This window comes from Platalea leucorodia, assembly GCF_965183815.1.
Source record: "Platalea leucorodia genome assembly, chromosome: 1".
NCBI classification, from domain to species: domain Eukaryota; kingdom Metazoa; phylum Chordata; class Aves; order Pelecaniformes; family Threskiornithidae; genus Platalea; species Platalea leucorodia.
In genome coordinates, this window is record NC_138823.1 from 159,027,268 (window position 1) to 159,044,082 (window position 16,815).

Genomic DNA, 16,815 nt, shown 5'->3' on the forward strand with positions numbered 1-16,815 from the left:
TCTAGCACCAAAATCAAGTTCAAAGCTTTAGCTGGTAAAGTGAAAAGGTTGCCAGTAATATAGAAGTAGCAGATTTCTCCTAAAAATCCTGCTTTGCTCAGGTATGGTTATTTTAGTGTTCTTAACCTGTTCCTTATGACCTCACCACTGAAGTCTTATTCCTTGAGATAATCCTGTATTTTTTTCCTTTAGAAACATTGTCTGAAACTAGTCTGTAGGGACCCCTGTCATTTTCTTCTGTATTTCTTCTAAAGACAAATAGCATAAGAATCTGTATAAAATGGCAAAATCTGACTCTTGGAAGCTTATCTGGGACCTTGGTGCTCCGTAGTACTCAGTCAGTCATGCTGGAGAATATGCATCATCATCATCTTGGCACTTTGAACTTTGACGGAAACTGTTTATTGAGCTACACTGACCTGTGTTATGATAGAACTGCTTTCATAGATGGGTTCATGTTTAAAATTTAAACTCTTCAAGAAATTTAATACCTTTTTAAAAAAAGTACACCTCTTTAAACATAGAGAATAGTTAAATAAATGAGTAAGATGGATACTATCTTCTGATCCTGGTATGTATTTTGGAGACTACAAAGCTGCTACCGTTTGGAGATACAGAAGAACAGGGAGGGGGAACTGGTTTGGCAATACTATTGAATGTAAAGATGCTTTTATTACCTTTTTGGCAGTCAGTCTCATCAGCTAGTGAGAGGAGCTGCTCTGCAGGTGTCCTGACTATGAAAGCTTTGTGAGCATGTAGTTAGGCAAACTTTGTAGCCTGCTAGGATCTTCCTGATGAGACACATTGGAAGAGTTATCGCTGTTGGAATTCTTTCAGGACAAATTGTTTGCTTTTTCTACAACAAGCTCTTTAGCCAAAATGATTCATAAGAGACCTTGACTTAGCCCTGAAAACACCATGAGATTCCCATCAAAAAACCATAAACAATAACCCAATGTGCTTTCACAGAGGAATTTCAAAATAGCGTGATATTAGTGGCTACATGTTTATTTCAAGTGTGCGCATGACTCTTAAGAACTTGAAACACCTGGCTTTATTTATTCCTAGATTTTAAATTAAATTTGAGTTACCTCTCATGGAAAACCTGGGAGACTTAAAAGAAGAAAGCTGACTCTGAAGTTATTTCAAATGTAGAAATGCATACATTTGTGTACAGATGCGTGTAGAGAAGGATATAAAGAATAAATGAAGGATATATTAGTGATAGACTTCTGAGTTAAATGTTGATAATATTTCTAAAAGTTGGAATATTAATTGAGGAATAATTGAACAGAAATTGTCTAAAATGTGAAATACCAGAAGGGAAGCCATGGTATCTTAAATCCAAAACAAAGAACAAGAACAGCAACTCACCCCGCTCGCCCAAATCCCCAGGAGTGTGTGTGTGTGGGATGAGTAAGGGGAAGCAACTGCGTATGCTTTTGTGTTTTAAAAATACATCGATACTGAAACTGAAACATCTAGTTAGGGAGTTATCGTAGTAGTTAGTATGGACCCTAAGACTTTCCTGTAGCTTGCCTGCTTTCTGTAGTTTGAGATGCCCAAAGGGACAGTTCCTAGCAGGAGCCATAGTAGGAGTAGTCTGAAAGCTTGTTTGCGGTAGAGCCCTCTGGAAGATGTTTCCATGAAGTTTTGATCTGTATATTTAAATCAAGTCAAATAACTTTGTAGTTACGTTGATTGAAAAGAGTGTAAGATTGGTAAGAAAAAAAGAGAAGAAGAGAGTATTCATTTTTGATGGGAATGTTCTTAAAATATTGATGCTAATAAATTGTTTTGGTAATTCTAAATTTTAATTGTAAATTAAAATTATTTCTATGTATATACATTTTAGCCTGAGGAAAGATGACTAAGTGTTGAATATAACCTGCTGTAATTTAATTTTCAGATGAGCAAGAGGATGAAGATGCCATCGTTAATAGAATATCGTATGTATAGCTCTTTTTTGCAGAACTTTTTTTCCTGAATATATTGTTATGATAGGAATCTTGTGTGCTTCCAAATAAATAACAGTCCATTTTAAATGTGACAGCAAATAGATTGCTAGAGGGCAGAGGAAAAAGATTTGATCAAGTGGCACCCTGTATTATGAAAGGTATGACATGAGACAAGGCAGTTTGGTCTGGGGCTTTTTTCACCTGTGATTTTCCTGGTAGGCATGAAGTTGGCCAGGATATTGCACGAGGATCTGATGAAAGAGGTGGAATTCAGTGCAAGACTTGCACCGAAGTTTAGTGCTCTAAAATGTAGGTGTTTATACGGGGGTAGGTGGTTAAGTTCCCACTGCAGTCAGTGGAAGCCCTGTCAAGGGAGGCAATGGATCCTGGGAAGTAAGTTAGATCACCCTGAAGTAGACATGTGTATTTGATCATCTCAAAAAACCTTAAAGAATAAAAAATGAAAACCAAACACTTGCTGGACCTGCTGGTCTGCCAGGAACTCTCTTTCCTCTTCCTTTTCCTTTGTAAAGCTAGATTTTAATCTCCCCTGTTTAAATATGCCTGAAGATTTAGAGAACATCTGTGAGCGGTTGCTGCCCTCTCAGTTACACGATTTGCTAAACTATGTGGACTTGCTACTTGCTTATTACAATGTCCTTAGCTCTTCCGTGGCGGTACTGTCATCGTCTTGGAAGGAGAGCTCATTGAGTGTTTTATTGATTTGTCTTGTACCCTGGGAAAGTGCTGAGTACATTGCAAGCTGTTCACTTTTAGTTGTGCATTTGTGGCAAGCTTGAAAGATGTACAAAGATGATGTAAATCTTAGGCGCGCTTCTCCCAGTGGTGTCTGATACCAATATTTTTAATGAATTTGAAATGCTTATTTGCCGCAAGGTCTACTTCAGATCTAGAGAGAGAAAAATACTTTTAAATGCTGTGAAGCTCTTCCCTCTCAAGTAGAGGAGCATCTCTCCTGTGCTTAAGAGTACAGCAAAGGCTTTTCTAACAATGAAGGCTCTTCTAGATTCAGTGATTTTCATATCAGCTTGGTCTTAGCCTGGTTCTGTATTTTTCAGCATTCAAAGAGTAAAATTTGTCTTGTTATCCCCCCTTCATCTATTTTCTAGTTTAGCTCTAAAATACAATGAACATAAATTGTAAATACTGTGTTCTTCATGCGAAAAGTGTAGGACAAGATTAGCACTTCCATTGGAGTAATAGCCTTTCGTTAAAAGTGTTGTTATAAATATAAAATGCTTCTTGTTCTTTCAGCCTAAGCTTTCTTGTTCCTTAAGTGTGCATGTTATTTTCCAAAAAGCAATAACTGTCAGACATACACAGATTGATATTTCTTTGCATAGCGTAATTGTCAGTACTTAAGAGGTGGGTGGGGGGAGAAAACAAAGCCAAACTGCTGTAGCACGTTGAAAGGCTGTAGCATGTTAGGTTTCACAATTCTGGCTTAGAACACTTAAACATCCTTAAATAAAAGAAAAAAAAACAAACAAACCTCGGAAACCAACAAAAAAACTATGTAAGAATATCTTATTTTAAAATAAAATTAGTCACCCAGACTTTCTCCTGTAAGTTTTGTATGAATAACGAATAGATTTGTAGACTGTTACGGAAAAGTAAGATCTCCGTAAGCAACTTACTGATATTCCTGTTGTAGGAATGATCTATTTAAGTTTATCTTTTCTGTCATGCAATTTTGAGAATTATTTCTAATTTTATTTTAGCATTGGATTAGTTCTGTAAGAATGTTTTTGTTGGTCTTATTTTTTTTTTTCAAGAACACAGTTCTTCTTAATGCCACAAGATGGCATTTGATGTAAGTTGTCTTTGGGATCTCAAAAGAATAAGCTTAAACATTTTAAATAATTCTGAGAATTTTTCTGTATTGACATTACAGCTCTCAGAAAATCCCAAGCTATGAGATGATACTCAAATAACTACTTTGTTAAAGAAAAGAATTTTTTTTTTCAGCTTGGTGTTAAAATATTTGTTTATGTATAATGATACTCACTTTTTAGACACTAAAAAGCTGCTCTGCTTTTAGAAATTGTGTAGAAATGGAAATTTTTTTCATTCTGAGTGTGTATGTGGGAAATAAAAACTAAAATAGGAGACTTGTGAAAAGATATTCCTTGAACTCCAATAATCTATGCTGTGTATGACATCGGAATTGAATGCATGCAAGTCCCAAGAGAATAGTTGTGGTAGTTGGTGAAAACTAGTTATCTTTACTGGATTCTGTAAACTTGGTGTTTGAAATTTGCTTTTTTGAAGTGAAATACTGTGGAAATCGCAGTTTCCCCTGCCCCTTTAGAATGTAAGAATGGGTTGCCTTCAGACACTGATTAATAGGTAGGCTAACTACTTTTTTTGTTCCCCCCTGTTCGGAGCATGTTGGTGGTAACAGTGGTACATTTCTTTAAATTTCAGGCTGTTCTTGAGCACCTTCACTCTAGCAGTTTCAGCTGGTGCAGTCCTGCTTCTACCTTTCTCAATAATCAGCAATGAGATCCTGCTTTCTTTTCCACAAAACTACTATATTCAGTGGTTAAATGGCTCACTAATTCATGGTTAGTACTCAGCATAATGTAATTAAAATGGATGTCTTCATTAAACATGCACAGATATGTTCTTATTTTCAAACTAATAACTCCATTTTCATTTAAGATGCTAATTGAATTGTTAATATGTTATTGGCTAGTTATTTTTGCTGCTGTGTGATATATCGCAAAAGTCTGTCTTAACTGTTCTGTTGGGTTTCTTTAAAGAATTATGCAGACTTGATGGAATTAAACCAAATTCACTGCTTTGAATATTAATGTAGAATAAGAACTACTAGACGCTAACTTGAAAACATACTGTTCTAACATCTTCTTCATGTGTTAATGCAAGATTCATAAGCCTGTCTGTTTATGATGATACACATAAATTTATTCTCAAAATAAAAAATCTGTTTTAAGAAACTTGCTAGCTATGAGCAGCTGGGATTAGATAGTTAAATTCAACTGTTAGTGATTTATTTGTAAATAAGGAAAATTATAGAATATAAGTGCATCGAGTGTGGTAAAGAGGCACAATAAAAATGAACTATTTCAAGAAAAACAAGATACAAGGGATGAATATTACTTGTACTTGCAGCAATGATGCCTTGATGTCTGGCAGAGTGAGTTTTGCATGCTTTCCAGTATTTGTTAACATGCTTACGACTGTGATGTGTGTAATGGATACTAATATTTGAAAATAGCTTGGACATTTCTATGTATCTAAGGGAAATAACTGGTGGAAACAGGACATTCTTTAGTAGGTTTGGCTGGAGAAAGAAGATAGTACCTTTGCTGTGTGAAATAATTTATTTAATCTGGAACAAATAATTTACAAGTTAACTGTGCTGTCCTTTTTCTGTTCTTATGAAGAGATAGTAATGGGGCTTTGGAGGATTTTTCTCTGAAAAATGTGTTTGTTTTGCTGAATGTCTAATAATACAGATAGCAAATACATGAATTCCAGATCCAATTTTTTTTACAACAAATTAAATGTGAATAGGTGAAGACAGGAAATAACTTATATTGTTGGTCATCTTTCTGAAGCTAGTTGAGTATTTCTTGTGTTATCTGGACAGTAAAAGGATTTTTTTTAACCATTGAATAAAAAGGAGCTGACTGTAGGTGTGGTGGTCAGTGATGACCCTGACTGTGGTGACAGCGTAGTTTTAAGACCTGACAAAAGTGAGGACGGGAGATAGTAGAATAAAGACATTAGATTTTATGAGAGTAGACTTTGTCTTCTTCAAGAAATGTGTATGTGGGACCTTACCGGAGAATGCCCTGAAGGCAAAGGAAGCCAGGAGAGATGCTTACTTTGGAGGATAACCTTCAAACACCTCAGCATACAAGAGAATGAGCAGGTGTAATAGGAGGTGGACTTGGCTTAATGGGGAACTCCTGAGCTCAAAACCAAAATGGAATTGTATAGAAAGTAGGAGGAGGGATGAACTGCCCAGGAGGGGTGTAGAAATATCACCTGGATTAGTATCTTGGTGTGAAATTAGGAAAGCCAGGGCACAGCTGGATTTGCAGCTGGTGAGGGGTTTGTATAGAGCCAGCTTCTTCTCTGGGGCATGCAATGAGAGGCAACAAGCAATGCTTGCAGGACATAAAGCAACAATTCTTCACATTGGGGGTGGTTGAACACTGGAAAATGTTGTCCAGAGAGACTGGGAGATCTAAATCCTCGGAAGTTTTCCAAAACTCAGCTGGCTAAAGCCCTGAGCAACCTGGTTGCACCTGCAGTTTAGCTGTTTTAAGCAGCAGATCAGACTACATGACTTTAGAGATTCTTTCTAGTTGAGTTATTCTGTGATCTGTTTTGTCACACATCATGGGGGATTCCTAATTTGGTGTCTCCTACTCGGAAGAAAAAACCCCAGCTAATTGTCATTTTGCACACGGATTTAGCTGCTCAGACAGATTTATATTCTGTACTCCCAAACATGGAAAAAAAAATATTTAATGGCAAGTAATCCTTCCTTATGTGTCTGAATTGACTTTGGGAAAACTGCAATAAAATATTTCAGAGAGTAAAAAATTATATAATAACCAATTCAGGAATTTTCACTCAGAGTTGCTACAGTACTTGAGAAAAATTGGGTTAATTAGAAATCTGCTGCAAAAAGCAGCTGTCACATAGGAAGGCCTTTGAATTTTCCAGTGACCGTCGTCTTTTGATTTTAATGTGATAATCTTTTGAAAGTACCACTTTATGCATGCATAGTATAATTTATTTCATAAGTCCAATAGTGATGGCTAGCAAGGAAGTAAATTCAGCAGCTTGGTGTTTCCAGGTTTGACTGTGTATTGCAAAGCTTACGCTAGGGGTAGACAGGACTGAACTAAACCACGATTTACCACAGCTGGTCTGAAGACTTCGGAAACATCAGTAGATTTTGGATCTGACCACGGGCTTCTGTTACTGCAACTTGACAAAACTCAGTGTGCTTTGTTTCCAAACGTTACCTTGGGGAAGGGCTCCCTCTTGTGTTATTCACTGGGTTTGCACAAGAGCGTTGCACTGCTCTCTAAAACATATTCCATGTGGTGGCAATACCCTTCTGAAGTTAGTTATGAAATACCTGTGCAAGTTTTGCGAGCTGATAGTGCTATCACAAGCACTGAAGTTCAGAAAATGTTCATATCTCCATAACATTCTGTCTAGCATAGCCTTCGTGTGTGGCTTGCTTACTGCTTTGCAAATGTTGTCAGATGGCAACATTTGTATTGCTTTAAAACACTTTGGTTTTGCTACATTTATCAATTACAGATGTAGTTTGAGGTACCTGAATGTAACATTAAGGGGCTTTATACTGTAGACTGTTGCGTTAGTTGTGGCGTATAGAAAAATAGAAAATATATGCTTCTAATTTTTGAAACTAGGCAGAAAGCCCATACCTGGATCCAGTATAAACACTCTTGCCTAAAGCATGTTGCACTAAACCCAGAAATACTTCTGGAAGCTGGGTGTTCACTTGTGCTGTTGTTGGATACAACCGCCAGGTGGGGGTAAAACGTAATGAAACTGAAAAGACGAAAAATTGTTCAGGGTCTAATCTGTTTGCCAAAGACTGAGAGGTTTTTAATTTTTATGTTTTATTAACTTGTTTTATGGGGGATATTCTTAGGTCGCTACAAATGCAAAAAAAATTAAAATATTCTGATAGACTGCTTAGAGCTTTTATATATGTTGATATCTACAAGTCTCTCTAATGCAGTTTTGTGATCTAGTCAATGTAGTAGGAAATAATTATTTTTCTGAGTCTATTTTAATTTGATTTCTGAACTATCAAATTAGGGTAAGAAATATGGTAGGGGAAGAAGAGGGCCCTGTATGTTCCTTACTTTGCGGAAAGTGTATACGTATGTCAGCAGCAGTACAGCGCTGCCCTTACCTCTCATAACTTTACAGGCATGTTGTAGCTCTGTAGTTTAATATTCTGTAAATGTGCTTCCTAGCAGCTGCTAATGTGTACGTTTTTGGATTTTAACTTCTTAAAAATCACCCCAGATGTGCACCACTCTCCCCTGCCTTAAAATGCTCTGTACATACTATGCAGCTCCTAAGCACTGTTTTGTATTGTAAGTATAGATGCAATAGAGCTGCTGAAATGAGGACAACCAGGTATTCAGCTTTACATCAGATAACTGAATGCACTGTCTGTCTTCAGTGAGAAAAAAACACTGAAATAAGACCCCCACCCCGATGTAGTAGTATTTCTACTCTAACGTTGGTGTCTTCATTTTCTGAAAAAAAAGAGGAAAAAAGTACACAGACTGCTTGAGTTAATGTACCTCTGGTAAGGGCTGTTAATGACATTCTTGCTGATGTTGCTATGTGTGAATGTTCCTTGAATGGTAACAGGAGCTTCCTGGCTAAGCAAATTCAAAAGGAAAAATCCCCCTCTTTGTTAACTGGAGTTTAGCCACCTTTAGGCAGTCTGTTTTCTTTAGCAATTGAGTATTATATTTCACGCATCTTTTGGAATTTTTTTGTTTTGTTTTCTGTAGCTTATTTGGCTAAGTTTGGTTCTTGGTGTCCTGATGCTATCAATTGCTGAAGAAGTAGATTTCTCGGCCCCGGCCTCCCTCTTCCCACCCTGTTTTTATTTCTCTTTGACATTTAGTTTCATTTAAAGAAGAAGTATATATGGTGAAAGCATTTTTTAAGGGGGTGTACGTGAAGATAACTGCTAGTTATTTTACATTTGGAACTAAATACAGGAATTTCTCTCAATAATGAATTCCCCAGACATGCAGTAAATGTCTCTTTCCTTCCCTATTCTTTCCAAAATGGAAATTTCGAAGAAGAAAACGAACAAGCCTGTACATGAGAAGAAGGAAATAAACAAAGCTGTTAGTTCAAATCTTCTTACTGTGGGGGATGTTATTTGTTGGATTTCAGGTGATATAATATAGTCCTGCAGAATTGTGGAAATTGGGGAAGGTGGAGGACTAAGCCTTTTTTTCTCAACTACAAAATAAAAGCTGTGTTTTCAGGATGCAGAACATGTGACATTAGTTAAACCTGTTAGCTACACTAACACTAAATTGCAGGTAAGTTTCTGCTTTTAAAAGCAGAAACACTGCATCCTGCACAACTTCTGATAAGATGATGGTGGGTTCATTTTTATGCACCAGAAATTGGCTGTTCGGAAAGTTTTCGGCTTAGAAAATCTTAATAGAGCAGATACCCTTAATGCAGACCAGTTATCACTTCAGGTTGTTTTCTAAACCTTTTCCCTTCCTGCAGATGTCACATGTGTCTTACAGATGTCCTAGTTTTAGTCAGTTGTTGATTTTTCACCTAGATCACAGAATGGTTGAGGTTGGAAGGGACCTCTGGAAATCGTCTCGTCTGATGCCCCTGCTCAAAGCAGGGTCAGTTAGAGGAGGCTGCTCAAGGCAGTGCCCAGTTGGGTTTTGAATATGTTGAAGGATGAAGATTACAAAGCCTCTCTGCACAGCCTGTTGCAGTGTTTGACTGCACTCACAACGCGGGAATTTTTTTTTCTTATGTTTAAGCTGATTTTCTTTGTTTTCAGTTTGTGCTTGTTGCCTCTTCTCTCTTCACTGGATACTACTGTGAAGAGTCTGACTTTGTTTCCGTTTCCCTCTCCCTCGTCAGATATTGACAAAGTCCTCTCTTCTCAAGGCCAAACAATTCCAGCTTTCATAGCCTCTGCTTGTGTGACAGATGCTCCAGTCCATTAATCATCTTTGTGGTCCTTTGCTGGACTTGCGCCAGTATGTGCATGTCCATCTTGTATGGAGGAGCCCACAACTGGATGCAGTGCTGCAGTGGTGTGCCACCGGTGCTGAGCAGAGAGGAAGGATCATCTCCCTCGACCTGCTGGCAACACTTCTCCTAATGCAGCCCAGGATGCTGTTGGCCTTCTTTGTTGCAGGGGCATATTGCTGGCTTGTGTTCAGCTTGGTGTCTGACAGAACCTCTGAGGCCTTTTCTATAAAGCTGCTTTTGGGACAGTTGGTCCCCAGTGTCCGCTCTGCCCATTTGTCCGGCCTGTTGAGGTGCATCTGAATGACAGGCCACTGCTCCTCCCCATTTTGTATCATAAGCAAGCTTGCTGAGGATGTACTCTCTCCCATGGTCCAGGTCACTAATGAACATGTAAAACCCAATATCGACCCCCTGGGGTACTCTCCTGGTGACTGGCTTCCAGCCTGGCTTTGTACTGCTGGTCACAACCCTTTGAGCCTGGAAGCTCAGCCGATTTTCAGTCTCAGAGTGAGTTTCAGGACTCAGAGTCCGCTTACCTAGCCCATACTTCATTAATTTGTCTGAGGAGGTTACGGGAGATGATGCTGAAAGCCTTACTAAAGTTGAAATAAACAACATCCACTGCTCTCCTCTTGCCCACTGATCCTGTCATTTCATTGTGGAAGGCTGCTGTTGCTGTTACCATGATATCTCCTTTTAATTTGGAGGTGATGATGGTATTTGTGTATTGCTGATGTTAAAATCCATGATTTGTCTAAGTTTGTCATGAGGAAAAAAAATATGGGAGGAAGTGAGTACACAGAACTGAATTTTGTGAGATTCACTGATGGTAGTAAAATACTTTATCCTGAAAATTTTTTAAACAGTTATCTAAAGAGCCTTGAGTGGGATATTGTAGAAGTAGTCCACCTGAGTTTGGAGTCTGTCTTCCAAGATTTCAGACAGTTGCTGCTGTTTAAGTTGGTATCCAATTTTTATTTGAATTTTATTTTTATTTTATGCAGCGAAATGAGTATTTTTCAGCAATGACCTGTAATTAACTATGTATCTGTAAAAACCTGGCTTCTGTTAGCACTTGCATGTATACTACATTGTTATATGTAAGGGAGGAAAGTGTGATGTCTATAACTTTTAAAGCTGAGAAACTTAGAACGTAAACTTTTTCTTGTTTGTTGCAGGTTTATGGAATCTTGCTTCTCTTTTTTCAAATTTATGTTTGTTTGTGTTGATGCCCTTTGCCTTTTTCTTCCTGGAATCGGAAGGATTTGCTGGCTTAAAAAAGGTAGGAAAATGCTGTTAAATACAGAGTAATTACAGTATGTATTCCATTTTCAGCCCTTGTTTCTGATGAATCTGAAATTACAAATTTGGGAGCATTTGGTGCTGGGATGTGTATTCTTATGTGAATGTTTATGTACAGATGTGCGCTCTTGCACAAGCAGGTGAAGTGAGTACATGGTGTGTGGCGGTGAGTAAGCTTAAGGGGAAAAAAAGTTCTTGAAAAGCCATGTGTGCTGAGATCAAGAAAATTACTTGTCATTTTTTTTATAACGAAATGTTTTAATAGAGATTTTATTTTTTGGAAAATGATTTTGTTGGGATGTTAAAAGAAAAGAAGGTTCAATAAATACACTAGAAATAAAGTAACAAGGGAAAGTACAGGTTTCTTACTAATGGGAAGGGTGATTAAATAATAGATGACTCAGAAAACAAGCTTGATTTGTGAATTTTAAAGATTACAAGCATTCAAAAAAAGGTTCAAGTGTGGTCAGTATTAATAATATGTTAAGAAAACTGTCTTAAATGGGTAGAGAATAACTAAAAATATTCAACTTAGTTGAATATATTCAAGTTGAGGGGGCTGAATATTTCAGCGAAGCATAGAATTTGGCAAAGCAATTTCTGAACGATAAGATGATAACAATTATATTAATATGTGAACTAAAGAAATAAAATGAAAAATTACTATAATGGGAGGCACAGCAAAAGGAATTTCAAATCATAAATATCAAATAAATTAAACTGGAATGAGTGTCTGGGGACCAATTGTAGCACGTTTTCATTAATCTTTATCATCCAAATGATTACGCTTTTGTTTTTAATGATACTACACTTGAGGGAATTCTGTGCCCTTTGGATGACAGTTATTAGAAAGCAAAGGATCTTGAAAAGTGGTCTGAAATCAGGAAAATGAAATGCATTAAAGATGGATGCAAAAGACTGAGTCATTGGTGGATCACATGTAACATAAATCAACAAAGGGGATGATTGTGGTGGGAAGGACAACGTAATTCCTGGTTGCATTGACAGGAATGTGGCGTGGAGGCAACGAAGTTGCCATTTTTGTTCTTGGTGGAATTGGGGAAAACTCAACTGAAGTACTGCATCCATTTTGGGATTTTATGGTTCATGTAAACACTTAAGAGAGAAAACACAGGACAGCAAAGAAAATAAGATACTTAGAAGGTACAGCATGAAGGAAAACTGTAATTCAGAGAGAATAATGTGAAGAAACAGATTTTTTTTCTATAGCTGAAGCTATAGAAGCTGATCGGGAGGTTACATAGACCGAGCATTATATCTGTGTCAGAAAGGACCTGCGGGACCCAACCAAGATGGTGTGTAAATGCTTGTTTGGTGTAGCCTGTTGTGAGCTTGTTGATGCTACTGCAGTCTTACTTTGTATTGACCGAACTGTAGATGTATCCAAGTTACTTCAGTTACAAGTTTGGATGACCAAGCCAATGAGTTCAACTTCAAAGGAGTTTGGTGATGGGCTAAGTATTGTCCATACTACTATGTCTAACTCTACTTATCCAACTTGGCTGGAAAACACTTCCCTCTTCTTCCTCCACTTCGGGTACCTGTAGGGCTAAGAAAACTTTTAGCAACTCGGTTTGTCCTTTTGGTTTTCAGGTGGAGGCCACTCCATTTTCCTTTTGACTCTAAGTATCTAGCCACAGCTAATGTATATGTTTTCTTCTAAAAAAGAAATATTACCTGATTTTAGTGGGGTTTGTCTCCTACAGTCCAAGCAAAACCAAGGATTCTCTCCATTAGCATACCATCTACGGTACTGCTGGTGTGGCCCCTTGACTTGTAGATTTCTGTTGGCTCCAACAGATGCATTATGTATCTCAGCTGCATTGAACTTGCACTTTACATAAAAATTTAATAGTTACAGTGTAACTTTTAAACTTAGGATACTGGCTATCAGGAAGTCCCATTCAAGATAAATAGAATTGCCAGTGCATGTTTACACTTGAAAGCATTTGTAACTCCAGATGAGTTAGAACCATAATCTGTCTGCAGATGTCAGGAAGATGATGATTGTTCGTGCTTTAGAGTAGTTTTGCTTCTTCATGGGCATAGATGAGATCAGATTTTAGTATCAAAACCCACCTATCGTGTGTGTGTGTGAACCCAATTTTTGAGATGTTTTGTTACTTTGACTTCCCCTGAATGTTTTTGATGCATCCCAGAAGGAAAGTATGATTCCTAGTGCAGGTACTTGAGGCCTTTGTCCAACGTCTGTTCTACCTGGCTGCTCTATTTAAACGTATCCAAAATAGATGCAGACATATACTGAATTGTTTTACCAGCTTTGAGTGAGCCCTAAAACTATTGGTGAAGATGTAGGAACTGTAGTCCATTTTTATATGAACATACCTTGTCTTTGGTTGCTTTTCTTAGAAAGTAAGTGGGAAATGTCAATTTTGGACTAAGTTGATAGTTAAAATTGAGTGTGCTGTTCTGTTCAAATTCCGATGCAGATAAATGATTCTGCTTGCAAAATGTACTATATATATATATATATATTTTATATGTGTGTGTGTGTGTATATATATGTAAAAGAATTACATCACACAATAGGGTGATTGGAATCTGGGAAATTTTATGCTTAATTGAACTCAGAATTACACATAAGCTTTTCAGTTCTAGAATCTGTGAAGGGTACTTCCCGTCTTTTTTTACTTTCCTTAGATTTTGGCACGTTGCTTCTCTCTTTCAGATCAGATTTTGAGACCATGATCACCTTGTAGAATTCTGGTACTTTAACAAATTATTTTGGTTTTGATTATACTTGTGCAAGTTTAAAAAAAAAAAAAGTCATATTTTATCATTCATCACATCAGATTAATGGACCAGAGAGATAAAACATCATTCAAATGCTGTTACTGTTAATGGGCAAAATCAGATTTTAGTGATCTCAATTTAAAAGAACATTTCATACATTTGGCAAAACTTGCAGCATTTAAGAGAAGAGCGATCTACTGTAAATGTAAAGGCATTCAATAAGGAGGTTTGGCACAGGATATGTAATCTTTAATCTTTCAGCTGGGAGTTGGATACAAGGAGTAGGGAAAGCAGTTGATTCTAGATATCCAGCTCAGTTCAAAACTTGGATAAAAAACTCCGTTCCAGTGGAAGCTTTTATGCAGGTTGTCTTGAATTTATCATAGAATTATCTTCTTTCTAATGAATAGAAAGGTCACTTAAGATTTAGGTGTGTACAGTCAAGATATCTATTTGAAGGTGTTCATGTAAGAATTACTTGTTGGGTTTTAATAGAAGTTCTGAAATGAATTATTAAAAGACATTCAGTTCTGAAATTGAACGGATTTTTTCATTTTTTAATGGATTTCTTTGTTCAGCTTAAATTGCGACAGTAATGTTAGTCATTATCGCATATGGGTCTAACCCCCAAAGTTTTTAGCCATCTATTTGAGTGTTTATTATAGATTATGCTATAAAAGTTCATTTTGTCTGTTCACTGTAATGTGAACTTTTTGTAAGCTATGATATTTCAGATAGCTCATAGGTTACTGTTAATGAGCTTTGTAGAGCTTTTCTTTCCATGTTCTTGTAAGGTAGTGTTGCCCCCTTAACTGGTTAAGTTTCATGAATCAGAATGGGTTTGATTAACCATCTTCCAATTTACTATGGCTTTTTTTCTTGGTTGCTAGTATACTTTCTAAAGGGCACATGGCCCCTCTTATAGACTCTTTTCGATTCCCCAGGGCAACAGTTTAAAACAACCAAGGACTTGCATATTGTGCAGAGGAGAGAAATACGGAAATTAGGCACTCACCATGGACGGATGCAGTGTTGTACTGAAAATCAAACTGATTCTCTGCCTAGTTTTTAATTAAAACCACTATGTTAATTCAAAAAGGGCATTTTGGGCCTAAGGGGGTTGACCATGCCCTTTTAAAGAGCTTAAGTGCTCTTCCTTGCTATAGTTTATTTCTATTTAATGGCAGTTGCAGACTTCTGTTATCAGGAAAATAATTATAAAAGCAATATTGGAGGTGTATAATTTATGTATGTATATATGTATGTCTTTCTGTATATACGTGTACATGCCACGTGTGTATTTATGCGTATGCGTGTATTTTCATGCACACGTATGAATTAGGTTTTTCAAGACTATTGAAGTAATTGGAGGTCATTGTGATATATTTCACCTCAGCTGGTGCTATTAACTGAGCTATTGGAGTACCTGAAGTAACTTTCATCTCCTGCATTGGTATTAAAAACTTTTTCATATCTTTCTATGTTCTTGTCTTCCTTTGTAGAGCCTGTGCATAAAGTTATATTTCTTGTTTAGATACTCTTTCAGTTTGTCACTGACCTTCTCAAATTCTGTAGTACAGTTATGAAACAAAGGTGTCAACCATGCTTCTTAATGTCAGAATTAACCTCATTTTTTATCATTCTCTCCGAAAGAAGAAAATTGTGGTATTTGCAGTTGAGTATCTGTAGTTCACAGTGCTGATGTGTCCATGTGCGATAACAGACTGCACAGAAAATTACATGTGTGCTGCTGTGTGGAGGAGGCAAGCGTTTTTGAGGAGATAATTGCTATACCTTTACTTGACCTTTAAAATATGCTTTCTCTTGATGTAACTTCAACTGAAATTTGTATTTGTTTGAAGTTGACAAAGATAAAGATGTTTAGGAGTAATTTCCTTGTAAGAAAATACAAATAGTGCAATTTACCGCCGTGAGAAACTGGAATAACTAGGTATTGCATAATCACGAGTGTAGAGTTTTAAGAAGGCTTTATGAAGTATTTTACCTTAATACTGATCTTTGAACTTGAAGTCATGGCATAAAGTTTAACATGAGCGACAGCAACATCCTGACCAATTATCCAAATTATCCAGACATCCCAAAATGTTCAGAACACAACACACAGAGTCTGTGGATTAAGAGGTTAACTCCTGGAACATCAAAAGAAGTGCATGATAATAAAAACAAATAGTACAAAAATTTGAGGTAACTTCCTTGCTTAATTAATTAGGTAGACCAGGTGGAAGCGAAGAGGCCAGAGCTGGTGCTCAGAATGTCTATAAAGCTGAGCAACATGACAGCACAATGGAGGAGGAACAAAGATTTTTTTAATATACTTCTATCCTGTGTCACAGTTTGAAATTGTCCTGGTTTATGTCCCTTTTGGCAAACTTACATAAAAGTGACCCTGTACTGTATTTTATGACCAGATGACTTTTTTCCCCATGGCTAATTTGTATCAGACCCCCATCTTAAAGAGACACAGAAATGAGTAGGAAGTCCAAGCCGGTTTGTCTCAATGAGCTTTCATTGCATGCTTTCATTATTTTTGCTCGTTTTTGCCACTGATCATCCATAAATTGTTGGAAATGAGTGATTAAGGAAGTGCTGCTTAGTGTTAGTGGCACATGCACATTCTTGGTATGTTTTTTGTGGGTGAGAGGAAATCGCGTACTGCACAAACAAAAAGGAAAACTCCTGCTGGGAACCTTTCAAGGAAATTTAACTTGCATAATGTTTTGATCTTGGTGTTTATTACAGAAAATAAAAGTAATATTTCACCAGCTATTGTTATGTGTCAGCTAGTCTCTCCATCTGCTTGCCTTTCCTTGATATCTCTTCCCAAATCCTCATTGGGTTTATTTTAATAAAAACACCACTTAAAAATGTAGCGGTTTATTCATACACTTAAGGCAGGTGAGATGGGCCAGTGTTCAGAACAGTTTATTGCGTAGTGCTTGCTACTGTATAAAGA

General features: G+C 37.0%; 1 protein-coding gene across 10 annotated transcripts in view; it reads left to right on the top strand.

Annotated features, from left to right (window-relative positions):
- LMBR1 (limb development membrane protein 1) overlaps positions 1–16,815 on the top strand; it is an 81,897-nt gene that overhangs the window by 20,023 nt on the left and 45,059 nt on the right. For 4 of the 10 annotated variants that reach the window (XR_014228970.1, XM_082319650.1, XM_082319648.1 and 1 more), the window contains exons 3-5: positions 1,910–1,949; positions 4,407–4,546; positions 10,943–11,046. The exons of 1 other annotated variant lie outside the window; for it this stretch is intronic. Coding sequence is in view for 6 of the 9 variants with exons in the window: in XM_082319650.1 (XP_082175776.1) it covers positions 1,910–1,949; positions 4,407–4,546; positions 10,943–11,046 (284 nt within the window). In the remaining 3 variants the exon portion in view is untranslated. Of the gene's footprint in view, positions 1–1,909; positions 1,950–4,406; positions 4,547–10,942; positions 11,047–16,815 lie in introns of those variants that run through there. 5 more of the 10 variants (XM_082319654.1, XM_082319652.1, XM_082319651.1 and 2 more) reach the window with 4 other exon arrangements.